Below are 26579 nucleotides of genomic sequence, written 5' to 3'. Positions count from 1 at the left end.
TATATTTAAGGAATACAAGATCAAATGATCAGTCTACTGCTTATAAGACTATACAATAACCTATCATTACATGTATATATGTGTAATAAGTATGTATATATGTACACATATATAAAATGTTCTACCCACATCACAATTATACACATATGTGTTTCTATGCATGTATATGTGCATAAGTGGGTAGGCACAAACATATTACAATTCATCTTTTCTTGTCTTTTTAAGTTTTTGTTATCTAGGTTTATGACTCCTTAGAAGTATAATATGCTATAGTTTTTTCTAATGAATAAAAGGTCTAGGACTTGGTACTGTGGACTCAGTGCTTTCATACTGCAGAGCTCTCCTTAAGGACAGAGGTATCTCCTGCTTATATTATATTTACATATTGATGGGTTGTTATTAAAGAAGAAAGATATTAATAGGAATAAATAAGGAAGTGGGGAGAGAATCAATACTAACCAGGGAAGTGCATTTTGGAATTTTTACCTTTGTCTTGTTTGGGAAGATATCATAGAAGCACTATTGGCTTATATTTACTTTGCTTTAGAAATTAGTGATTTGAGCACCTGTCAGGAAGTATCAAGAAAAAAACTTTTGAACTTTAAAAAGGGAGGAGGGAGAGAGGGAGAGAGAGAGACAGGGGCAGGGGAGCACCATGGTCCCTTCAATCAAAACAAATGCTAAGCCAGGAGAAGGTTTTGGTGGGGGTAGAGGTGGGTAAAGGTGAAGGGGAGGGCTTATGTGAATGTTTTCAAGAATAGTGATTGAAAGTGTATACATTTCAGGACTAATAGTCTCTAATTCAAGGGCCTCTGTTTGCTTTCTTCCATTTAGCAAAACTATCTTCTAAATGATTGAGAGGTAGCATGGTGTTATAGACTGATATCATGGCCTGAATTGATGGAAAAACAGAACAAAATAAAACAGAGGTTCTGTCTCTGATACATCTTGACTGTGACGCTAGAGAAGTCATTTAACCACTCAGGACTCCCCTAGCAAGTCTCTGATCCAAATTGATGGAGAGAGTTTCCATAACAAGTAATTTCCCACACTGAAGAAATCATAGGTCTAGAAACCCTCTCCTAAGGTGGTAGGGGGAAGCAACATGAATACTTATAATTGAAGTGAGTATTTTAGAAGGTTGGGGGAAAAAGAAATATGTCTACATTTTCCCACATTTCCTTCTTATAGGCTATGATCCAAAAAAATGAGGATATCCCCCAAAGGGTGACTAAGACCTCTGAATCTTGAGTCTCTGATAAAAGGGCTACATGCAAGAGAAGTGACAATTTCCTCATTAAATTAATAACCAATTATAAAATTAGGATTAACTTTATATTTCCTCATTCAGGGACCAGCCCTAGAAAATCATTGAGCCAGTCTCTGAAGGACAAGGCTAATGAATGAGATTGGCCTAATCCTTAAGATACATGCTCCACAATCTTGGATAGAGCCCACCCAACTAGGAGACCTTACTTCTGTTAAGTGTGATCTACAGAATCTAATCTAGGTGCCCTTGTACCTCCATTGCAGTCTAAGGGAACTCAGCTTGTGAAGGAGAAAATCAACCAGAGTGGTCTGGGTAGAGATATATTCTGCTTTCCAGTTTGCTAGAGGTGGCAGAGTCTCATGATCAAGTAATGTTCTCAGCAGGAGGAATTGAAGACTTTTGCCCACTTCCCCATAAATATGTCCACCCCCTAATTAATTGTTCATCAATCACGGTTGATTTTTATCTGTCAGAAGTACCTCCTTTCCAAAGATATTTAATCATTCAGGGATCTCCATGGTTTTGTTTTTGGTTTACCAAGAGATACTACTGACCATCAACTTATTATTAGTCAATGTAATTAATAAATTGATTATTAATTACCAAGAAATTGTATCTTTGGTTTTTCATTCATCCTCAATGTTATTTAAGGAAAATAATTACACAAATATGATCCATTTTATGAACAACCACAAAAATAATAGTCTATTTTAATCTCTTTTTTTTTTCAAAAGGATCTCACTGGAAGTCCCAGGAAAACAAAATTTCCTGCTATTATTCTTTTATAGATGATGTTCTACTGACTGTTGAATATATAGATAAAATGTTTTTTAATGTTGAATAAAAATATTATAATATAAGCACATCTGTGAGCTCATTGTGAAAGCATGATCTGTACAACTCCTATATCAGGCAGGATGAAGTGAATTTTATATATTTCATGCTATTTCCATTTGGTTGTCCTCTTGCTTGATTGCTTCTGGCTAGTTCTCTACATTTTGAAAGCTTATTTCATCTATTAAAGTGTTATTCTTCATTAGTTTTTATGGATCCATGTTATAGCTGTATTATTATTGGCAACAGTTGTGTTTATAATAATAGTCCAATTCCAGGAGAGTTGATTTGTTGATTCCTTGAGGTAATACTGAAGTGTGTACACTGAAGTCCCAATCTGTGTGAATACTGAATCCCCTGAAGGGGTCACATGTATTCAAATTCATAGCATAGAGACGCTTTCACTTATGATTAATTTTATATTATCCTTTGCTCCCAGTTCTCCAAACTGTTGCTCTGTCTTTTCTTTGGTGATATGGCAAAATCAACATCTCCTGCCCCTTGTCAGATGAAGGAATGTTCAGGCTGACACACCGATTCCTCACAGCTGGACCTAAAATTCAAAAAATAGAAGGTGTACACATGTAATATCAATTAATTTGGGACTTTCTTACTGTTTTAAAATGATTAATTAAGTGTCTTTGAGCCTTACTAGGTGCTAAGCCCCAGGCCCAAACCCCTATTAGATGCTAAGCCTGTGTGGTCACGAATTGGTAACTAAGGTGGGGCTCCAGATAGGGCCAGTGAAGGGAGGTGCTAACACCACAGCCAATCAAAGGAGCCTAAGTCCTGGTCACTCAGATGATGTTTGATAATGGCTGAAGCTGCATAAAAATGGATGACAGAGATATTCGCTTAAGGCCCCCACTCTTGGTGGAGTGCTGATTTGGAGACTCCTGGCAGCTGTAGCTAAGAGCCCTCCAGCTTGTAAACCAGATGTTAGGACTTTGTTAATCTCTGGTAACTATGAATTGGGATTTGAATCAGACAAGGTCTGTCTGTGGATGTTTGTAATTTGCATTTGCTCTGAAATTCAGGGTGCTGGCTTTTTCCCCTTTACTAAGTGAATGATATTTGTATGCTGGATTAAAGTAAGCTTGTTAACCCCTTAATGTTGCTTTCCTTAGTAAAGCAGATCAAAATAACCTGGGCTTGGAGCATTCTGTGATCTGGTTGTGGTTGGTTTTATACCCCCACAGCAGCTGCTAGCCAGATTGTTGAAACAACACATCAGTTGGGGCGTATGTTATGTAATCTGAATGGATAAATACGTACATATTGAAAAGTGATATAACTGGTGTGGGATGTGTGAGAATAATCCCTGAGAATGAGATCAAGTCTGGTGGATCCCATGAAATCAGGAGTCTGAATGGTAGTAGGGTTAAAGGTAATTGGGTATCTACAAGTAGTCAAGCACAATATGGTGAGTCCCTGAAAGTGCAGAATCTCCACGTTGTTTACGAAGAAACAAACTAATCCAGGTCAGAAATAGATGTGGTCAGAATTTCAATATTTATAAGCAGCAGGAATGGGTTGGTAAGTGGCTGCTACATTTCCAGCCTGGGCAAAATAGGGAAATCTCCCCTCAAAAGTGATGTTGATGATGGTGATGATGATGATGATGATGAATTCAAAGAAATATAAGAAGTGATAGACAGTAAATTAACAGAACAAGGAAAAAAGTATATGCAATGAGTATGTTAGTATAAATAAAAAGGAAACTAAAAATAAACCCAAATGATTTGCCACTCTAATGACTAATCTTTGTCCCAGAGGAGAGATGAATAAATGGACTTGGATAATCTCCTTGTAGAAATGGGCAACTATGGATATGAAATGCTGCATAATCTGGCAAAACCACTCATCTGTATCATAACTGATTTTTTTCCTTGTTACAAGAGGAGGTGTACCAGATTTTCAAGGTAAGCTCCATATCTATAAAAGACTGAGATGTCAAAACAAAAAGCATCAATAAAACTCTTAAAAATAAGCCTTAATCTGTACAAGAAGGTTGCTAACCACCTGTAGGATGTTTTGTTGCTGAGATACCCCTTCACCAAAAAAAAGCCAGTAACTGCTTCAGGATCAAGTTGGTATATTTCATTCAATTTCAGAATTAGTGTTTGAAGTCATTCTAGTGACCAGTACTATTCTAAGAAATATGGTAAAAACAAAAGGAATAGAAGACACCATATCTTCTCTCAATGATTTGACAAAACATTTGGAAACATAAGGCATGTTCAAATGAAACAGTTGAGATAAAAAAAAAAAGTATGGACCAGGAGTAATCAAGCTACAGCTTTAGGTACAATTTTTTGCCTACTTGTTTTTGTAAGGACAATGAGCTAAGAATATTTTAAATAAAATTTAAACATAATAAAACTATACATATATATGTGTGTGTATGTGTGTGTGTATACATACATACACACACATGAACATAAAATATTAGCTCACTAGGTAGATTTTGCCCTTGGGTTGTAATTTGCCAACCCTTAAACAGACTGTAATCAAGTGTACCAAGATGTGATTTTAAATCTATGGAAGTATTGAAATATCATTGAAAACTACTTGGAGGTTATGAAATTCGAAACAGGGCTTGTAGGGTAAGTTTATTTCATTTGGCCATTACAGGATTGGGTAAAAAAGTGTAAGCAAAAATGTAGAAATGAGGATAAACATTTTGTAGGAAAAGCATCATGAAGATAGAGAATGGGAAAAATAAAGTTTTGTGAAAGGAAATGTCCTTCTGGGAGAGCCAAGTACTTCTAGACTACTCAACATATTACTTTCTAGATAAAAAAGAAAGAAGGGAGTAATAACAAACTGTAGTGTCATGGGAAATCATGACACAGGGGTAGTATTTGCTGAAATACAGACCTTTATAAAATCACGATGATATGGTCATATCTAATTAAGATGAAGATTTGAAATAGTCAATAATAAATATAATAAATTAATTTATATAAAGAATATGTTAGCAGCACTTACATTTCTCCCAGATAAGATTGTGAAATGGTCCTCACCACTGTGAAGCAAGGACCGTTTTCACATCAGTTCTTTGGATCACAAATCAGAATTGTGACTTTAAGTATTAAGAAGTTTCCCTGGCTGATAAATTGATTTATTAAGAACCAGTTTGAAATCAACAACATAATGATTTCTTCCCTCCATGAGTGCATCCGAAATCTGAATATCAGGTCTTAATTTGTCAGGTCAAAATCGTAAGTCTCCTTTATTTGGGGCAATGTTGGATTCATCTTCACCTTTACAATCACATAGTGACCCAAGAAAAATAAAATCAGATTGAAGTGATTCTGACCATCATAAAATCACACACAGCAAATTGGAGCTTGCCAGCCAGCAAGGTAATACACCCACCACCACCTTTTATACGTGCTCACAAGACTTCCAGTTGTCAACTATGAGTAAGGAAAACTTGCTTCCAACCACTTTGAAACATTTACCTTAGTTTAGGAAAGGCTGATGCCATTAGTTAGCTTTAAATTCCTGGGAAGAGGTAGAAGTATCTTGTCATGGATAACCTTTCAATGGTGGGCAATGGGACTGGATCCTGTGAAGTCTCAAATGATTTCTGGACCTGAAGTAATTGAGAGAGATGTGTAAAAGTCTGGAAGGAAAATCACATTTGTGGGACCAATAGTGAAAAATATAGCTTGGATTTTCCAAAAAATAAAAAAGAGGGAATAGGTAAAATTGGGAATGAGAGTTCCTTTCACATCATTATGTTAGGGATCCTATGTATTGGAGGAAGTATCTGGTCACTAGGCAAATAAGAGAAGGAGGTCCCAGAAAATCAGGGAAGAAACTCAGTAAAGAGAACGAAATGACATTAAATGTAAACTCTGTCTAGCTTACATTTTTATAATGAAAATAATGATAGGATAAAAATATAAATCTTTGATATTTTTCTCAGGCATATGCACTAATAATGCAACTTTTTTCTATAGGTCTTTGGAGAGAAGTTAGGTATTAGAATAAATGGATATCTGATTATTTGTTTAGGGAATTTTGATCTGGCTCTGCACTGGATAGCTTGTAAATAGTTCTACTAGAAAATCTGAAGTGAATAAACAGGTTCTTTCATTCAGCAGTGGACAATTCTAGATAGAGTTTACCAACCTTTTTGAAAACTTCTTCCACATGACAGCACCAGGAGTATTGTTGAAAGCAATCAATGAGTAGGCTGATGAAGCGGGAACCATCTTGATCATCTTCCAAGGAAATGTCATCTAGATATAATGGTATAATAAGATTCAAGGTCCTGGCTTTCATTTTTATCATTAGACTATGAGATGTAGTTTTATTACTTCATGTCTGACTTAAGAAGGTAGAAAAACCAGTTTAATTCAACCAAAACCTATTTTATTCAACTAAACATTACTTTTTGAATTATCAGACCATCACTGTGCAAGGTATTGTGCAAACAGATAAATTGCTGGATGAAATCGATATTTTATTTATAATGGTTATAAGTTACAAACAAAATATACCTTCTTGAACCCAGAATAATTATCACTTTGTAAGAGTAATTGGGGACAGTCCAACACCAGTATAATGAAACTACAGGCTAAGATGATGCTATATTGTGGTTTAGAAAGTGTCAAATTAGTTGGAGATGGTTAATGGAAAATGGTTTGCTAAATAGGCTTGACTTGGTTTACTTTCAGAAGTAATGGGGGCATTAGTTGTTTATATATCTTTCCCTTGGTATGTCCTCTTCACAAAGTCTTAATCTATGACAAAAATAAAACAGGAAGTTGACAAATATTAGAAGATTCATGGGAAAATAGAAGCATTATTGCATTGTTAGTGAAACTGTAAAATGGTGAAGCCATTCTTTAAAGTAATTTGTTCCTAAGTTTTTCTGTGCAGAACTAACTATCCAGAAGTAACCTTTTGACTCAGTGGTAGCACTCATTGGCAAATAATCAAAAGAGATCAAAGTAAGAAGAAAATGATTCATGTCTACAAAGAAATTTTTAACATTTCTCTTCCAGGCAGGGGAAATTTTTTAACAAGCAAACAAAAGTGTTCAATTAATGAAGAAGAGCTAAACAATTTAAGTTCTATGAATATAATTAAATGCTACTGAGCCAAAATAAGTTACTAAATGGAGTCCTTCAGAGAAATCTTCTAAAGCTTTTATGAACTATGCAAAATCAAATTAGAAAAAAATATACAATTATAACAGTATTTAAAAGAAAAAAGAACTTTTATTTAGTACTCTAAAAAGTGCAATAATAAACCATGATTGCAAAGGACCAAAGATGAAACCCACTATTGACCTGCCTGAGAAAAAATTTACTTAAATTGAAGATAAATAGGTAGATAAATACAAAAACAAACATAGTGATCAATACGGGAATTTGTTTTGCTTGATTATTTATATAAATGTATAATATACATACATATACACACATATATATATTTATATATATGTATGTGTATACACACACACACACACACACACACATATATATATGTATTCTCTTTCTTTTCTTTTTCTTTACTTCACTGGGGGAAGATAGAGAAAATAAATACTTGTTAATCAGAAAAAAATGTAAATCATAAAACAATTGTTGACCTTAATATGAAAGTGACCCTAGGTTCTTAAAGCCAATGAAGCTATAGAACAAACCCTTGCAGTCTTCCAGGTTTGGAAAGGTTTTCATTATAATTATGACAACAGATTTTTTTGACCTTGCTGGAGTCAGCCTAACTCAGTGTTGAGAGGCTCAATGACAGAAGATGAATTATTTGACTATAGCACCCCAGTGAATCAAAGATAATTATTAAATCTCCCTAAGTCCTGTGTAGCTACACTTCATTTCTGAAATGATTGCAGTAGAAGGATACAAAGGGGAACAAGAGGTACTAAGAATCAAATAATTTACAATCTATGTAACATCATTAACTTACTCATTTGTAGTCAATATGAGATCTTTTCTCAGTGTTCAACTAATGGACATACTAGTAAATGCACTGAATTTTATTTTTCAGTCCTTATATTGCTCTAAACGAAATCACAAGACAAATGGAATTTGTAATTGAATGGAAGAATGGCTAACAGATTCACCTAGAATGTCCATTAAATGTGAAGGTTTTATTGTGTATGCAGAGGCAACATTGTAACATAATTTCATGGAGTATCTGCTTAACTTGTATTGCAATTCTCATGATAAGTGTTTTCTTGGGGGGAGGTGGGGCTAAAACCAATCCAATAAAATTTAATAGAGGTAGATGTAAAGGTATACACACAGATTAAAAAAATCAATTTCACAAATATAGGATCGGGAATGGGGGTATTATCTTGAACAGTTCTTGCAAAGTCTGATCTGGGCATCTTCGGGGACTGCAGGCTTAATATGAATCAACAGTATAAAGTAGTACCCCCCCAAAATAAAGCTAATGCTGCCCTAGGTTATAATTAGAGTTACACATTATAGAAAAGAAGAGATAATACTAGACCTGCTGCACTATGCCCCAGTCAGATCTTATTTGGAATACTGCGTATAATTCTGAGCTTAGCTTTTTAGTAAGGATAGGACGTACAGGTTGAGGCATGGCCAAAATTAGGTAACCAGGATAGCGAATATGTGTTTTCAAAAAGATGAACATGAAAATTAAAGTAGCTTTTTCCACTAATACCTGTTGTACAGAAATAAGAGGTGGAGTCAAAAAGAAGCCTTATCCAAATTTGATTAATAAGAAATGATATTTAGCGGCTTCCTCCCAAAGGTGGGAATAGGAGAGAATGGTAAAAATTAGTCTTAGATAATATGGTTGAGGAGTAAGGAATGAGAGAGAGTTGCAGATTACACAAAAGCCATATAAATCTCCATACTATGAATTCAAGATGCCCAGGATTGTATTTCTAGTTGAGGCAGATAGTGGCTTTTAGTGCTAGATCTACACAGTAGATGCTATCAAATCCCACAGATTAGAAAGGCAAATAAAAGGCAGCCTTCTTATGACTGGTACAATTATGTCAATTGGAGGTATATGCTTCCAAGGAATCTTGTGGCATCTGCTGCTTTTTAAAATACTTATGGACAAGATAGCTGGCAATATGAATATCATGATGTCATGAAAGTTTTGATGTATATAAATGACTTTACTCTCTTTTGAAAGACCCAGAAGGGATTTGACAAAACTCATGAAAATGTTAGGTTGGCTAGAAGAAGATTGAATGTAACTGTCAATCAAGAAATGCTGGTATTGTAAAGCCTCTTCATATTAATTACACATGGTGTTTCATAATCATCAAATTGTTCCAACAGGGAAAAAGGACAGATGTAGAAATGATGGAAGTACTCACCAGCGTTCATACCCAAAGAATTTTTTATGAACTAAATCCTTGCTATAATTTGATAGCTTTTATGGTCTTTTTCAATAATTTTGTTATTATTGCTAGATCCTCAATGATAATAGTCTTGGTCACATGATTAGCAGGAACAGAAAGCAGAAGGTCAAGACAAAGTAACTTAACCTTGGTACCCTTAACACCATTTCAAGATTATTAGGATAAAAAAGTATAAGAAAGCATTCAAGAACTTTATGAACTGGTACGTTTATGTCTTTGAAGTGGGTTTAACATTGAAGTGAGTCACAGAGAATTTCTAAAGACTATGTGTATGGAGCTGAATTTCAAGTATGGAATGATAGTTCACTGCTTTATATTTTGATCTCTGTATATGCATGTATATATGTAAATATACATATACATGTATGTATAAATGTATGGAGAGAGAGAGAGAGAGGGTGGGGGAGAGACAGAGAGAGAGAGAGAGAGAGAGAGAGAGAGAGAGAGAGGGTGGGGAGAGAGACAGAGAGAGAGAGAGAGAGAGAGAGAGTGAGGGAATATACACCCAAACAAAAATACTCCTTTCAGGTAACCACTATTTTATATGTGCTGCCTCCTTCAGTAGAATACAAATTCTTCGTGGGATAGGATTATGATCTTCACATGTGTATCTTCAGTATTTAGTGAACTACCTGTAACATAGTAAGAGCTTAATAAATTTCTGTTAATTTCCTCATTTATTCTATCAAGCCAGGAAAGATTAATGTGGATACAAATGTCCTTAAAGCTATAATGATAATCAGAGATGGAGTCTAGATGAGTGATATTCATAGATATGGGCTCTTGTAATATGGAAAGATACTTGAAAGTCTTTAGCATCCACCAAACAATGTGCTGTTTTATTTGCATATTTTGTTGTGTTGAATTGCCTCTCTATGCCTCAATCAAACTTGAATGACTCACAACAAAAGCAATTTTAAAATGAAAATCTATAAGAAACGAAAGAAGCTAAAAAAATGAAACATTGCTTGGAGAACCAAACTTCACTCCTTAGAAGGCACCTTACTATTGAGAAAATGGCAAAAATTATAAGTATAGATTGGGCTGTCATACTGGACTATAATCGATCACGTATATAATACAAAAGAGCAATTGGTACTACCCAAAGTATTTCATGCTAGTGTTATGGACTCATTACCCTGTACCTTCAGACACATAGGTCAATGGAGGATACTCAAGCTAGTAACAAGCAGATTTTAGTGGTTCTGAACAGTAGTAAATGTCCATAAAAAGTGAAGCTTGTCCTTCACATGATCACAGGAAAATCCTGCAAAGAGAGTACAAGTATCAAAAAGCCTTTACAACCTATGTGCTTATTTTTTTTTTTGTTTTTAGGTGATAAAAAAAATACATTAGTGATTAGAGCATTAGAGCATTTTAGTGGCAGCGTGCATTGCTTTAACTAATGAGAAATCAGAAAATATTCTTATTTGCTAGTATGATGTGCAAGAAGTATTCCTATGTATGTGACTTCCCTAACAATATCTACTCTGACCATGGCAGGCACTTTGAAAACACACTACTGAAATAAGAGTTAACCTTGGCTGAAATCAAGTCCAGTTCTCAAAAACACTCACAGCCCAGGTGATCACAGAACACCTTACCGAACTGTGGAACTTGCTCAGAATACTGGTGAAGCTTGAGCAGAATGTTCACTTAACATGTAACATTTCTAATTTGGACATACAATGCTTGCAAGAATGATGACATAGGCTTTACTCCATACCTGATGATTTTTCAATGAGAACCGCATCTGCCCATGGACTCAATGGCATATTTTTTGAGTCTCAGAGTATGTACAAGATATAGATATTCACAACTATTATGAGCCTCATATTCATGATCCAATAAAGGAGATCCTTCCTCTACCCAATATCTAAACTCAGAATATCTCCAATAAAACAAGTTATAGCACAAGCTAAAGTCCATTTTCAATATCTTCACCAAAGGATTATAGTTTCACTAAATAATTTTAGTGTGCATGAATAACATAAGAAAGTGGAGCAATGGAAAATCATCTCATAATAAATTCCTGACAAGATGGGAAACTTGCCAGTCTACAAAGGAACTTATCAAAAACACCTATTGCCCACTGGGTAGTTAGTAAGACTTCTTGCTGAAGAGGAAAAGAATGATGGATAGTCATCTGGGTTTCCCCTAAGTAAAAATCTAACTTAGTAATTGTGGAGAGATTGTTTGTACTTGATAATTCACATAGCTCTGACTCAGATGAGATAGAAAACATCTAAAGGTTAAAGTCAAACAAGTTTAGATTTGGACCAAAAGTTGCCTTTGTTTCAAAATGATAAGAGAGCTGAATTCAGAAACAGTCCTTCTTTAACCTACTACTCCAGCTATAGACATCTGGTAAAGAGAAGATAAGGAAAAGGGCTGGAAGCAGTAATAGTTTAGGCCATCTATAAGCTCAGAGTTGTGATTATATCCAAGTAGATCAATAAATATTCACAGATAGTCCGGGCCATTCTCCAATTTAAGAGGTCATATTAAAATTACCAGGTTTATTAGCTAAATCACAAAATCTAACAAACGTTTACAAGAAAGTGATTATTTTTATAGACACATTATTTCCATTGCTGGAGCATACGTAATGTGTGTGTGTGTGTGTGTGTGCGTGTGTGTGTGTGTTTGTGTTTGTGTGTGTGTTTTAAATATACAGCTGCAACTTATAGTATTATGTGTTGTATATAGTTTGTGTATTTTCTAAGCAATGTGTTTTTAAGCTATAGCCTTCTTACCTGTTTGTGATAGTGTGCATTGATATACCCATACTCTCTCTATTGGGGAATGTAGTTTTTGGACCTATGAATCTGTCAGCATTCACAATATATAACATGATGTTATGCATTTGTTTCGTGATTGAATAAAGTTTTCTGATATATTATTGATTATGTTTTGTGTACTATGCTAATTTAATATATTAATAATACATTAATAGTATCTCCATTTAATTCTAGTGTGATTTCCACATTAGGAACTCATATGCACTTTGGATTCTATATTGAATAAAATTACCCGTGTCTGTTATATACTAGATTTTGATGCTAATGATATGTCCACAGTTACTTAGGTATACTTCAATTGAAGAGCAATTACAGGTCTTTCAAATATTTATCTCGGAGAATAATGTGTGGTACATTTACTCTCTGAAACTTGCTTCTCCAAAGACAGTGACCAAGAAAACAAGTATTAACAATGGATGTGAAAGATGTTCAAAAGAAAGAAAACATCATTGGTTTCCAAGAACATCTGTAAGAACAAAAAAAAGTTGAAAGAAAAGGGTGGAGTATGTATTTGTCCAATCACTGCTTCTCTTTTAGACTGTACTGCCTTTGAACTAGGACCAGTGAATGAGACTAGAAACAAGACAGGGAAAAGAGGCAGCCTAAGAGGCTTTTTTCCAAGCTGGTTTATTTCCAAGACCATACTTATGCTAAAAAATGGAGCTGAATTACTGTAATCCTTGAGTTCCTTCAACTTACTTTGGCCCTCATGAAGGCCATGAGTAGACTATATTATGAATATTGTTTTATTACATGAATCATGATTTATTATTCCCATGGGGAAAGGAACTGATAGGGTTAAGCAATGTATTGTATTGTGAAATTCCTGTCCATGTTTATGAACTGGCTAAAGATTGCCTATGTGCAACAGAACCTGAAGCCAAATATTCCATGGAATCACTGTTTGAACATGCATTCTGATTACATTCCTTTTCTTGATTCTGTAACTATGTAGTATTGTATCCTGTCTGTTTGTCTTTGAGCTGGCTTCACTTTGTCACGTCTACATGATGAGATGCAATATTGAGATACTTTTAGACAGAATAGATTCAGAGAAAAGATAAGCCTCTGGTAGCCGGAGGCTTTAGAAACATTTTGATGGGATAAAGATATACCAAATACGCCCTTGGTCATGAAATAAACACTGCCACCTAGAGACACGAAAAGTTAATGGGATAGAATAGTGCATACTCTGTGAGAACCTCAATGCTCTTGGCACCTTCTTGGAGGTAGCTGTGGGATGCAACATAGACAGTAACAACTAGATATCCCAGGTCCTGATATATATGTTATCTAAAATAAGCTAATGGCAGAGAATTCCTTCTAGTAGCCATATGTGTTAGAAAGAGTATAAACAATTTTAAAGCAAGAACTCAATTCAAACCTTTATTAGAATGTTCTATCTTTTCCTATTGCCTAAACTTGCTAGGTAAGAATTTTCACTCCACTCATTGTAACTATCCCAAAAATGCTTGTGAGAATCATTCCTATCCCCTTTTCTAATGCTAGATACTAATAACTGACCAAAGATGACTACATTTACAGATGTCCTGTCTTCCATGAAGCTTGTTTGTTGTTGTGGTTGTCATTGCCGCAGTTGCTGTTGCTGCTGTGGTCCTTTTAACTCTTAAATGTTAAAACACACACATACACACATACATTTGAAGAAGGAAATTCACTAAGCTGGCAAATATCCAAAGGAAAACAACAGGGATGAAAAAGGGCCACAATTATGACATGTGAGTTTTGTTTAAAGGAACTGAAAATGTTTAGCCTGAATAAGGAAAGCTAAGGGTGGGGGGTTGGGGGTAGGGAGCAAGATAACTTTCTTCAATTATTTGACGAGTGTTAGAGAAATTTGATTTATTTCAATGGATTCTATAGTACAGAACTAGGAGCAATGGTTGGAAGTTAAAAAGAAGAAAAACAGGTTGGGCATAACAAAAGCAAATGAGCAAAAAAGACTTTTGTTGATGTGTCCAGAATAGGATGGTTATATCAGAAGGTAATTGCTTCCCTACATTGGAGGTCTTTAAACAAAGACTGGATGATAGGTGTTGTAGAAGGGACTCTTTTTTCAGGCATGGATTGACTAGGTGACACCTGAGGTTTCTTCCAATTTGGGAATTCTTTGATTCTATTCAATTATTTTGCCAGTGAATTGTCTTTGTTTTTTCTCTATAATTTTATGTGATTCACCAGCCTTATCTTTATTATCATCACAGTCCTATTGGTTTGAGAAGTCTCCTTAATATCAACAAGTCAGCAAGAAAATGGGCATTAAAATACCAAGGCCATTAGATTGCAATTCTCCCTATCATCCAAAGTCTCTCACTATACTAGGGACATAGATTTTCTGATTGGACAAAAGAAAGAATATTTAAATTCAGTGTATGGGGACTAGCAAAAGAGTTGTAAGTTCCCTTCAGGGAAGACACTTACATGGAGTTGTAGAGCGAAAGCAAATGAAGTCCTTCTCCACATGCTCTTTCCTAGTGGCATCCTTGCAAAAAGTATTTTTGTCGTCTTTGGAGGACTGGACACAGCTGCCTTCTGAAGCTGCTGCTGCACCTTGTTCTGAAACTATTCCTAGGTCATATGGGTAAAAATGATGTTAGTTGCCTTGGTCACAGTACCACTACAATGATTACTAAAGTAGTGCATTATTCTTGGAAGCATGTTTTACAAATATGCATACACATGCATACACATTCACATGCACAGAGGTAATCCCTTTTTACCATTGTGAAGGAACATATTGATTTGGAATGAAGAAAAATACAAATTCAAGGATGGATTTCTGTTGGACATATGCCATTACCAGTGAGGTGGACCAGTTCTTAATATGTTAGGTAACTTGTTAACTCAGTGATACTTCTGAGATATGGTAAATACAGTTTAATGAGTCTATTGTAACTTCACTGTCCTAGTGAATAACATAGAGTTATGGCTAGATAGCTGTTTCTTTCTCCATGGGATAGAATAGACCAGCCTTCAAAGGTCTTGGCAAATGGCTGGCCATATTCAGCATAATGTATAACCAAAAAAAAAAACTCACCTACTTCACATCCATGAATAATGATAACTTTTGGTTTATGTATCAGTCTCCAACAGTTACTACTGTTGAAAATTTCAAAAATGGTATCATTGGCCAGGATATCTGGTTCTTCCTGTTTATGCTTTATCCCAAAGATGCCATCCTTGGTGCCATGAGACATGAAAACGAGGAAGGTGCTGTCTGAGGACTGGTGTTCTGGGAGGTCAGCAAACTCCTCCAACACAGACTTCATTTCCTGAGAGATACTCAAAAATTATTGACTGAGGGGCTAGTGTAAGTAAATCAGGTGATATGGATGAGTATAATTGACAAGAGAATTTACAACAACAATAAAAATACTTAGCATTCATATAGTACCTACTATGTGCCAAGTAATGGGTTAAGTACTTAACAAATATAATCTCCTTTGATGCTCACAACAATCCTGGGAAGTAGGTATTACTATTGTCCCTATTTTACATTGGAGGAAACTGAGGCAATCAGTGGTTAAATAACTTGAACAGCATAGCACTGCTATAAGTATCTAAGGCTAGATTTAAACTCAGATTCTGATTATAGGTCCTCAACTCTATCCCCTGCACTACTTAGCTTTCCTATAAGAAGGAAAAAAAAAACACAAGGAGATGAGATTGGTTCCCCTGGTGGACATACTGATGATTCATTTCCTTTTGGGGAAAGGGAAGGCATGTGGCCTTGTGGCCCTTACCAGTGATGTACAGTTTTCTTTGACATCCACTCTATATCCCAGGTCCTGAAGTAGCTCCAACATTCTCTGAATGTCAAATCGTGCCTCATTTCGTTCATTTAAGTGGTCAAATTTAGAGTTAGAGATGATAAGGGCCAGACGTGTACGGTTTTCCTTTTCCATGACTGCATATATCTGCAAGATATTATATTTATTTATTTGTTTATTTATTTATGGGGTGATCACATTTTCACCTCCACAAACTAGACTGCTTTGCTACCCTAAGGACCTTAAGAAATGATAATAAGACCTCTGCTTGAATTATTGCTATAGGAATATTGCAAGAAGGGAATGAATTTCAATGGGCATTGCTGTACCTTTGTTGGTCAGTCATATCCAACTCTATGTGACTTCATTTGGAATTTTCTTGACAAAGACACTGGAGTGGCTTGCCATGTCCTTCTCCAGCTTGTTTTATAGATGAAGAGATTGATGCCAAGAAGGTTTACTGACATGCTCATGTAGTAAGTGTTTGAGGCCAGATTTGAATTCGGGAAGATGAATCTTTCTTACTTCCTTACTCCAGGGCCAGCACTCTATCCACTGCACAACCTATCTTCCCATTACTCTGCTACATGAAATCTATTGATATAATTTAATATTCTCAGTATATCAAACTACTGATTTTTTCTGTTTAGAACACTTCATCCTTTCCATTCCCCCTCATTTTCCCTAAGTGTCAAACTTCTATCAATCCCTTCCTTCCTCAAAAGATATTAAAGCTAAAAAGAGAACTTAATGTTTACATAGTTCAGCCCCCTATTTCATTTAATTTCAAATGTTTTCTTTGTAAATCATCATTGCTTCTAGATAAACCTCTGCTTTTCCTCCACCCCACTGAGTCTTGCCTTATAAGAAAGAGGAAAAAAAAGAAAAAGAAAAATAAACTAATCCAGAAACTACATGCAATAGTCATATAGCTCCCTCACCTCTATAATGAAAGGAATGTGACACATTTCTTTATATTTTATTCAATGCCAAGATTGTTCATTGTAATTACACATAACTTTGCTTTATTTAATTATTCCTTTTACTGACATTTATATCTAGCGTTGCATCACAATTTAAGGTTTAACGCTTGACAAATATCATCATATTTTATCTCACAAGTACCATGTATAGTAGGGGATATCATCCCCTATTTCATAGATGATAAAATATTATCATAGTTACAGTTCTATATCCTTTTCTGGTTCCACTTACAACAATCTCCATCAGTTCATACAAGTATCCCCATAGGGTTGATGTTGATAAAATTAGAAAAACACCCAAATCTCTCAGGAGTATACCTACCCTGAGGAAGAAATGTATTCCATTGAGCTCTAGAGACTCAACAAGTTTTTGCATGTATTAGTTGGTAAGAAGAAGTCTAGAGTCTAACCACCCATTATGGCTACTCTGGGTCCAGTCATTCATCTATTCCTTAATCTGGTGGAGTGCATCATTGTAATGTTAAAACAATTTAAAGATCTTCTCACCCATTAATAGGCCCATGTGACCAGTCTGAGTGACATGGAAGTCTGAGTCACATGAGCCTGTGGTGGGAGAAGCTTGCTGAACAGGTGGAGCGGGAAGGGTCGAGCAGAGCAGAGAGGAAGTGAGGTCAAGCAGTCAGAGCTGGGTGAGAGAGAGACACAGACAGCAGCTAGCAGGAGTGAGAGAGGGAGTGTTTTTGCCCTTGTTGTAGGAAGGCCCTAAGAGAGTGAAGGCTTTGGGATGGTGGTGCCCCCTGCATCGATAACATGTATAGATTTCATTCTTGCTATGACGAATTTGGCTTTCTGGTATTGGGATGTGGCTTTCCAGTGTTTGAATAAATGTTTTGGTTTCACATTCAATGAAGACAATCTGTCATATTTTGTGATTCAGAAATACACACTGTGGGTATTGCATTGGTGCTATAATCATCTATCCCAAGTCTCATTTTTTCTTAAATAGTATGACATATTCTAAGCCTCACTCTGTATGATTATTATTGTGTCATTTTGGGCCTACAGTATTTTATTCATCCACTAATTTAGAAGCCATATTCCAAAGGAAAAAAAAAGGAAAGTAGGTTGTCCTTGTATAAGCATTTCTTTTAAGATGATGTTGGCTTTTTGTTATTTCTATTTTCTTTTCCCCTGTAGTCACTATCTACTTATGAATAAATTCTAGAACTTTTAAGAGCTAAAATCAATCTGCAATTGACATATGGTTTCTACCCTCCATTTATGTTTTTTTTTAAAAAAATTGATAGATGATATGCTCTTCTCTATTCCTCTTCTCCACAATCATTCAAAAATCACTAGAAATGACTCAGTCATCACATTTCCCAGTTTGGTAATCTATGAGGTATATCATCTAGGCAAGGCAACAAGAATTTATAAAAGACAAATAAGTACTTTTATATTATTCTCACATTTATATATTCTATTAACTTCCTGCTAGACTTTTTTTATGTTTCTTCTAGTGCAAAGGTAATTTTCCTTTGCAAAACAAAATAAGCAACAAAAACACTTGCGCAGGGATATCTTCTTTCCACTATCTGGTCTCATCATGCCATCCACTTCTATCAGTGATCTTTTTTTTAATACTCCTTCACTTGGACTCTCTTATTATTATTATTATTCTAGTACGAATCTATGATTTTATCAGTGGTCCATGAAATCCATTTGTATTGTATCCCTTTAGAAGAACACCAGTTTCTTGGCAGCTAGTATGGCCTCACTTTTGTTTTTTTTCAATCTGCCATTTCAAAGCACCTTCTCAGAAACCTTATATTCATTCATGGTTCCATTCAGGCTTCCCTCCTACATTTTCTCCCAGTTATTTGTACTCCTTCTTCCTGAGTATCTTGTACCCTGAGTTGAAAAAATTTTCTTTGAGGGCAGAGATTTTATCTTTGAATCCTTAGAACCTGACACAGTGGCTCACATAAGATAGGTGCTTACTAGATTTTGTGGTCATGAGTTGCATCTTTCCCTTCTATAAACCCCATTGTATTACTATTGTATGTTGCATGTGGCAATCACCACAGCCTGCCTTGTAGGACAATTAGGTGGATCTTTCTTTGATTTCCTCCAAATAGATAAAATTTTTTAAACAAACAATATAATTAATTTTTTATATTAGTACCTAGAAGACTGTCACACAGTAGACACAATATATCTTTTAAATGGAATGAGGGGAAGCAGGGCCCCAGGGTGAGAACAAGGGCCAGACTTATGATTTTTACTTAGGAAATAGAAAGGGAAGTCAGGGATGTATATCACAGCTAGGAACTGAAATAAACTGGAAATCTTGGGCATAGACATGAATAGATGAGGGAGCTCTCCTTGGCATTTGGATGCCCTGAAGGCATTTCTAGACAATAGAGAACAACCACTAGAAGTTCTTCAGCCCTTATACTTGAGGAAGATTATTGATTCTCCTTTTACACTCATTCATTCAAAATGGTACCTCTTCATCCTTTGCTTCCTTCAGTTCCTGGTAGAAATTTGTAGAGCTGAGCTTGACCTTGTTTAGGGATTCTGCTGCCTGGATAGCCCGAGGTTCTATAAGAACAAGAAAAAAATCCTAGTAAGCCAGGATATCCTTTGACCCTGTACTGATGTTAAAACCTACTGTCATTCTGACAAAATGCTTCTGAGAGTGACAAACATATTCACATGAATAAAAGAGAATAGAGATGGAGGGGAAACTATTTTGAAAAGAAAACTTTCTTCTGAATAATGTTGGGTGATATCTTTTGAACACTTAAAACTCATAATTTCTTTGTACCAATCTCTTCCCTCTCTTTACTTCCCTGTATCTAATAATTCTACCACCATTTTCTCAGTCACCCTATGCCCAACCCTCAAAGACTTCTATGATTCTGGTAATGTATTACCCTTCAGGTCCTATTAGTTACCAAATTATTTTGTTTTATTCTTGGGAATATATTCACATTCCTCCTTTCCTTTAAGTTCCCAGTATCACTACTCTACTAGTTTAGGCCTTTAGTATTTGACCCCTAAATTATAGCAAAATCTCTTTAATGTCCTCCCTGCCTCTCATCTTTCTTGATTCCAGTCTCTCCTGAATGTTGCTTAGTCTTGCTGAAACACTGCTTTGGTCATGTTACTGCCTTGTGCCAACACCCCCTTGCTCAATAGCTCCCTATTCCTTACAAGTGTAATGTGGGGTGTTGTATGTGTCCCTGAGATTCATGTTACACAGGGCAAAATTTGAACTTCTATACTACAAATCTCTACAATTTGCATTTCTGCATATCTTTCCAGTTTTACTTCTCCAGACTTTCCTACTTAGCTCTCAGTGCAATTCTCTGAGAAAGCATTAGTGACTGACTTCATTTCCTCACCTCTTATTCTTTTCTTCACCCTTGTAATATAGCTTCCAACTTCATCTGCCAAATGAAACTGATCAATCCAAAGCTGTCAATGATTTCTTAATCATCATATCTAATGGCTTTTCTTGTCCTTGTCCTCTTTATCTTTGCATCACTTGATACTGTTGATCACTCTTCTGGATAGTCTCTCAGCCTTCCATCTCGGTGACAATATCCTCTCCTGGTTCTGTTCTAACTTATCTGGTTAGTCCTTTTCAGGCTCTTTTGTTGGCTCATCATCCATATCATTCCTACTAACAGTCAGTGTATAAGCTCTGTCCTAGGCATTCCCCTTCTCTCTATCTCTTTCTGTGTGTGTGTGTGTGTGTGTGTGTGTTTATCTTTCTTCCCTTTCTCTTTCCCTTTCTGCCTGTCTCTTTCCATCTCGTATCTCTCTTCTCCATCATCAGCTCCCATGGTTTCAATTACTACCTCCATGTAGATGACTTCCAAATCTACAAATACAGCCCAATCAAGTCTCTCTCCTAATTTCCATCTACATATTAGTAATCGATCAGTCAATAAATGTTTATTAAGGACATTCTATGTCCTAGGCAATATGCCAAGCATTGGGGATAAAAAGAAAGGCAAATTATAGTTTTTGCTCTCAAAGAGCTCACAATCTAAAAGACATTTTAATTGCTGGACATTTTGAACTACATATTTAATAGGTTTGTCAAACTCAAGAGGATCAAAGTTGAAATCATTACCTTTCCTGCAAAACTCATCCTTCTTAACTTCTCTGTTAATGTAGAAGCACTAAGATCCTTGTGTAATCTTGGTGCTATTCTTGACTCCATGGTGTCACTTGCTACATCCATATAACAGGTTGTCAAAGGCTTCTTTCTCCAGGACAAGTCTTCAATTTGCCCCCTCTTCTCCAATTATACTTAAGCAGTCATGTTCCAAGTTTATACCCTTATCACTTCATCCCTGGCCAATTATAAAGCCTTCTATTTCATCATCCTGACTCAAATCTCTGTCTTCTCTAATAAAATCTTCAACTTAGTTGTCAAAGTGATTTTCCCAATAGCATAGTTCTGATCATGTTTGTACTCTGATCAATAAACTCCAGTGACTCCCTATTGCCCCACAGTTCACAAAAAATATTTAAACATTCAAATCTCTTCACATTTTTCCTCTTCCTACCTTAAAATTTGCTCTTATCACTCCTGATATAATAACTCATGATGGTAGTTTGTGCTGATAGTGATTAACAGCAGTAATACGCTATCTTTTCACCTACAGCTCTTGGAATCTATGATTTCTTTCAAGACTTAATTCAAGCTTCACCTTCTAAATAAAGTCTTTTTTGATTCCCCAGGTATTACCCTTCTTGCCAAAATTAGGTTGTGTATATTTCTATATATTCTATATATAGTTATATGTGGCCATGATGTCCTTCCCATTGGAATGAAAGTGCCTACTGGGCAGAAGCAGTGTCACTTTTGTCCATTATATTCCCATCACCTAGCATGGGATATAGGAAGTACTTAGTAAAGTTTAGCTTGATTGCTGGATTAAATTGTGATCATATATAATGGTAAGAATCCTGAAAATTATTAATTTGCTTAATTTTTTAAGAATGGGTAAAAGAGAGTTAAAACTCGGAAAAAGCCAGGATCTTGTAAGACAGCATCAATGTGCTCTCAATAACCAAAGTTAGCAGACCAAGGAACAATAAATTCTAGAATGCTAGAGGAATTGACAGGGGGTGATACCTGACCTTCTTTTAGTAATCCTTGAAATATCTTGATTAATAAGATAGGAGTTGCCAAACCAGAAAAAGACAAGTGTTAGCCTAATTAAAAATAATTATAATGATGATGAGGACGATGATGATAAAATGGAGATTTTAAAAAGTAAGAGCATATAATAAAGCTTATGGTAAAAATGAAAAAGATTGGTTGGTTAAAGGAGAATGCTGCACAATGTAATGGAAAGAATGTTGAATTTTGAGTCACGAGATCTGGGCTCGAATTCCAGCTATAGTAATTAGTACTTATGTATTGTTGAACAAATCTTTTCCCTTCAGTGGGCTTCAATTGCCTTATCTATAAAATTAATGTGGTATACTAGATTCTAACGCCCCTTCTAGATTTAAACTCTATAAAAATGGCTATTTCTTAAGTGATATCTAAAATATGGGTGCAGAAATTTGAAGAAATCAGGCCAAAACAAGTACAATAATATTGTATGTAGTACACGGAAGTAAGAATTTCTCAGATCCATCCATAGGCTCTGTGTCACATGAACTTATCTTACTCCAGACTGAGGCAGAAAGATGTTTTTCATGGACTGTCTGGAATGTAACTGCAACATTTTTGAAAAAGAAATTGGTGGTAGAGTAATGGATAATCCCTTATATTTATACTGTATTATGTAAGTATAATATTATGTATGGGGTAGCCAAATGGCACTGATAGAGTGCCAGGACTGAATTTATGAAGACTCATTTTCCTGAATTCAAATCTAGCCTCAGACAATTACTACCTGAGTGACCCTGGGCAAGTCACTTAACCCCTGTTTGCCTCAATTTCTTCATCTATAAAATTAGCTGGAAAAGAAATGGCAAACCACTCCAACATCTTTGCAGAGAAAAGCCCCAATAGGGTCACAAAGAGTCATGCATAAGTGAAAACAAATGAAAAATACCAACATATAAGCATAAGAACAATTCCAAATTCATTATTTTATTTGGTTTTCCCAATAATCTTGGAAGAAAGTCAAGTTCAAAATTATTAGTTCCATTTTTAAGTGAGGTAATTGAGACTGAGTTGGTTTATATTATAAACATGAATACACACTATGAATAAGTGAAACAGCCTTAACTTGAACCCAGGTTTTCTATTTTCTATCCCAAAACTGTCTCCTTTTTATCACACCACTTATGTGAGGGCATCTTTGCTTAGTACTTCACCCTCTAAGCTCATTCATAGTTTGAGAAGAAGAGTAGCAGAAATGGGTTTCAAGGTCATTTCTTGATTTGTTGGCATAGTTACCTAATAAAAGGGAAGCCACTGCCTGCGATATTCCTGCATTTTCTATTGGCTCCAAGTTTTCATCTTCTACTTGTATTCCTTATTCAAAAAGAGAGAGAGAGAGAAAGAGAGAGAGAGAAGACTATGAGTATGATTTTGTTGCTTTGGGAATTTCTGTCATTTGTGTTGAATATAACTCATATCATTTAGTAGTTATTTTAAGAAAGTTTTTAAAAACTCATAAAAGTTATGTGACTTGCCTATAGTTACATAGCTAGTATTAGATACAGCATTTGTATTCTCATCCTCTTGATTACAAATCCAGCAATCTATCTGTTATAGTACCTTGTTTCCTACCTAGCTGTGAGTCATCTTTCTCTGTAATTTCTGAGTTACAGGAAAATGGGATCTGAGTTATTCTTCAAATTACCTTTAATAGCCAATTGAGTTATCAAAACTTATGCTCTAAGGAAATGATATGAATACTGATTTAGTGTTTGAGGTCTCTTCTGCTACATCTGTGCTCCAGGAACTGAAATTCTGTGACATGACCAAAGATAGGGATGGAAATCACTTTTAGGTTTCCTTAAATCTTTAGCCCATAGAATAGCTTCTAATATGCGTAAGGACCCAAGGAGTCTAAATTCTAACATCCAGAGGTCACATGCTGAGGAAAATTGGATGAGACTGTACAGATTGCTCTCAAAGGACTGAATTATCCAAACTCCCAATCTCAAGAGCAAGAATCCTTCAAGAAAAAGACAGATACCAGGTTGGAAACCAATAATAAGATTGAGGGGTTGAGGAAAATAATAGCATGATGAAAGCAAGCCATGGGGAGAGGAGTGAAAGAAGGCCATAGGAATACCACAACTGAAATTCCTTGAGAGTGGAATCAATCCATTTTTCTTGTGCCTTCTGGAATAATGATGAAGCCAGATATTGAATTCTAAGTAGAAGGGGGATTATAAAGGGAAAGATAACATGATGTGAGTCTTTTAGGTAATGCCATTGAACCTTACCTGAATGCAGTGCTCTTGTGGCTGTCGAAAAGTTTTTAAGAACAATTTGACCAACTAGGCCACTTTTATGAGTGACAGTCTTAACCAAGTCTTCACTCCTCCTTATGACTGATGAAAATTCTTTTTCCATATTCCTTATCTGGTTAGGATTGAAAACATTTTGCTCAATCAAATCATCAAAAATATTTTTAAACATTTTTGTGGCCTCATTCATTACATTCTTCACTGGATCATCATTCTTCTTTTGTTCTGTTAAAAGCACAGCAGAAGTGTTACTTACAGTTTAGAGATCTGGTTAGAAAATCATCTCATTTCAGAAAAGAAAAACCTTTGGAAATAACCCAGTGTGACTTAATTACTTTACAGATAAGAGACAAAGTTAGCCTAGAAAACAAATGTAACACCCATGTTTGGCCCATGCTTTACTACTTTCTAACAATGTTAGTGAATAGTTCATTTTACTGTCAGCCTCAGTTTCATCAACTGCAAAATGTGTGGTTAAATAAGATATTCTGAAGGAAACATAAGGCATCAGATGTTCTATGATTCTATGAAACTGAAGCCTAAAGAAGATAAGACGTAGCCATAATTTTATTCCATTTATATCACATTTTTGACAGGATATAGTCATTACTTAAAAGGTAATCATGAGAGTCAAAAAGAGTATTCCTATAAAAAAAAAGAATATGAGTTTTTTGAGCTGCTATGAAGCAACACTGTTTACTGTAGTGGATAGAATGCTGGACTTGGAGTCTAGAAAAAAAAAACAATGAAATCTCACCTCATGTATTTCCTATTCAATTAATCTCTGTGGACATCAGTCTCCTCATTTTTAAAATGATGATGGTGAACAAGATAGCCTCCAAGTAACCTTCTAGATCTAAATCTGTGATCCTGGAACTACATTCAGAAAACATAGCCACGATTTGTGTGCCCTGTGCTCAGAGCAGAGATTTTAAAAACCCTCAGATCTTAAAAGCCCTTAGAAAGAAATATTCTGGGGTATTTCCTCTGTAAATGCAAACAGTCTCTTACACAAGCAAATCTCTTTGATAGACTGGAATTTAAATGTAAATATTTGAGGTATTTCTTTTAATGTGGGATGGAATGGGAGGAGGGGAAAATGGGAGAAGTGGAAAGGAGAGAAGAGTTTGGTTAAATGAAGTAAGGCAGCTTTCAGTTTGGGCTCACGGTACAACGTGGAGGGAATTTTCTTCCTCTATTTCAGAAAGTCCGGGATTGGAACTATATCCTGGGTTCTTGTAATCACAGTAGAAAGGACATCAGAAAAGCAATCAGAAGATCTAGATTTGTTTCTGACTCTCTCTTACTCTGTGTGACTGCTGGCAAGCCAATACATGGCCTCAATTTTTCTCCCTCTATAAAATGACAGCTTGGACACAACAGTCTCTACCATCCCTTCCAGTAATAAAATTATGTGAAGCTGAGGCCTATAGAGATTTAGTATAATTAGTTATACACCTGGGAAGTAACAGAACAGGAAAGGAAAAACAAAACAAAACACAATTTTGTTCAGAAGGCAATGAGAGAAAAAGCATAAGGAAACAGTATAAAGCCAGTTTCCCTTCCACCTCTCTTTCCAGAAGTTTGGAGATGGAATCTAACTCCTGGAACTTTGTTGTCATTCCCTCTACATAAAGCTGGCACACGAAAAGTTCCAGCTTCAAAAAGCAACGCCATCTTCAGAAAGTAATTCCCTGATATGTCCTTCTGCTCTGAACTCCCAGGCTTGCTAACAGGAAAGCAATCCCACAAGTTAGACTTGAATACTCCCACCCTATAGACAAAAAAGATCCCCACTCACCAGCCATGCCTCTTCTAACTCACTGGTAATGCAAGATAGTGAAAATGAAACTAACATGTTAGCCTTTCTCAGAACTCTCATCCGGGAGAAGAAAGGGAAGAAGAGAGTTATATGATTGAAAGTGTTGCTTCAGCATTCCACGGGATTTGAGCCCTTATTCTCAAGGTAGTGTTCTTTCCGGTGCACCACAGGGCCACTTCTCAGCATTTATATTTCCTCCTTGCACACACCCATCTCAACCTTGAAAAGTTTTTGAAAAGGCAATAAAAATCAAGTATTTATTTATA

The 26579-nt window shown here is 35.7% G+C and overlaps 1 protein-coding gene across 1 annotated transcript; it reads right to left on the bottom strand.

Moving 5' to 3' along the window:
• Positions 1–1898: 1898 nt before the first annotated feature.
• LOC118840346 (caspase-12-like) lies at positions 1899–26375 on the bottom strand. Its single transcript, XM_036747829.1, has 10 exons — positions 26293–26375; positions 24468–24716; positions 23467–23544; positions 19537–19631; positions 16057–16230; positions 15351–15585; positions 14735–14881; positions 6248–6357; positions 5572–5705; positions 1899–2657 (listed from the first exon to the last, which is right to left on the bottom strand). The coding sequence occupies exons 1-9, from the start codon at positions 26297–26299 to the stop codon at positions 5607–5609; spliced, it is 1194 nt and encodes a 397-aa protein (XP_036603724.1). The 5' UTR covers positions 26300–26375; the 3' UTR covers positions 1899–2657; positions 5572–5606.
• Between the last annotated feature and the right edge of the window lie 204 nt (positions 26376–26579).

Source organism: Trichosurus vulpecula, chromosome 2 (genome assembly GCF_011100635.1).
Source record: "Trichosurus vulpecula isolate mTriVul1 chromosome 2, mTriVul1.pri, whole genome shotgun sequence".
In the NCBI taxonomy this organism is placed as follows: Eukaryota; Metazoa; Chordata; class Mammalia; order Diprotodontia; family Phalangeridae; genus Trichosurus; species Trichosurus vulpecula.
This window is presented reverse-complemented; position numbering and strand designations above follow the sequence as displayed.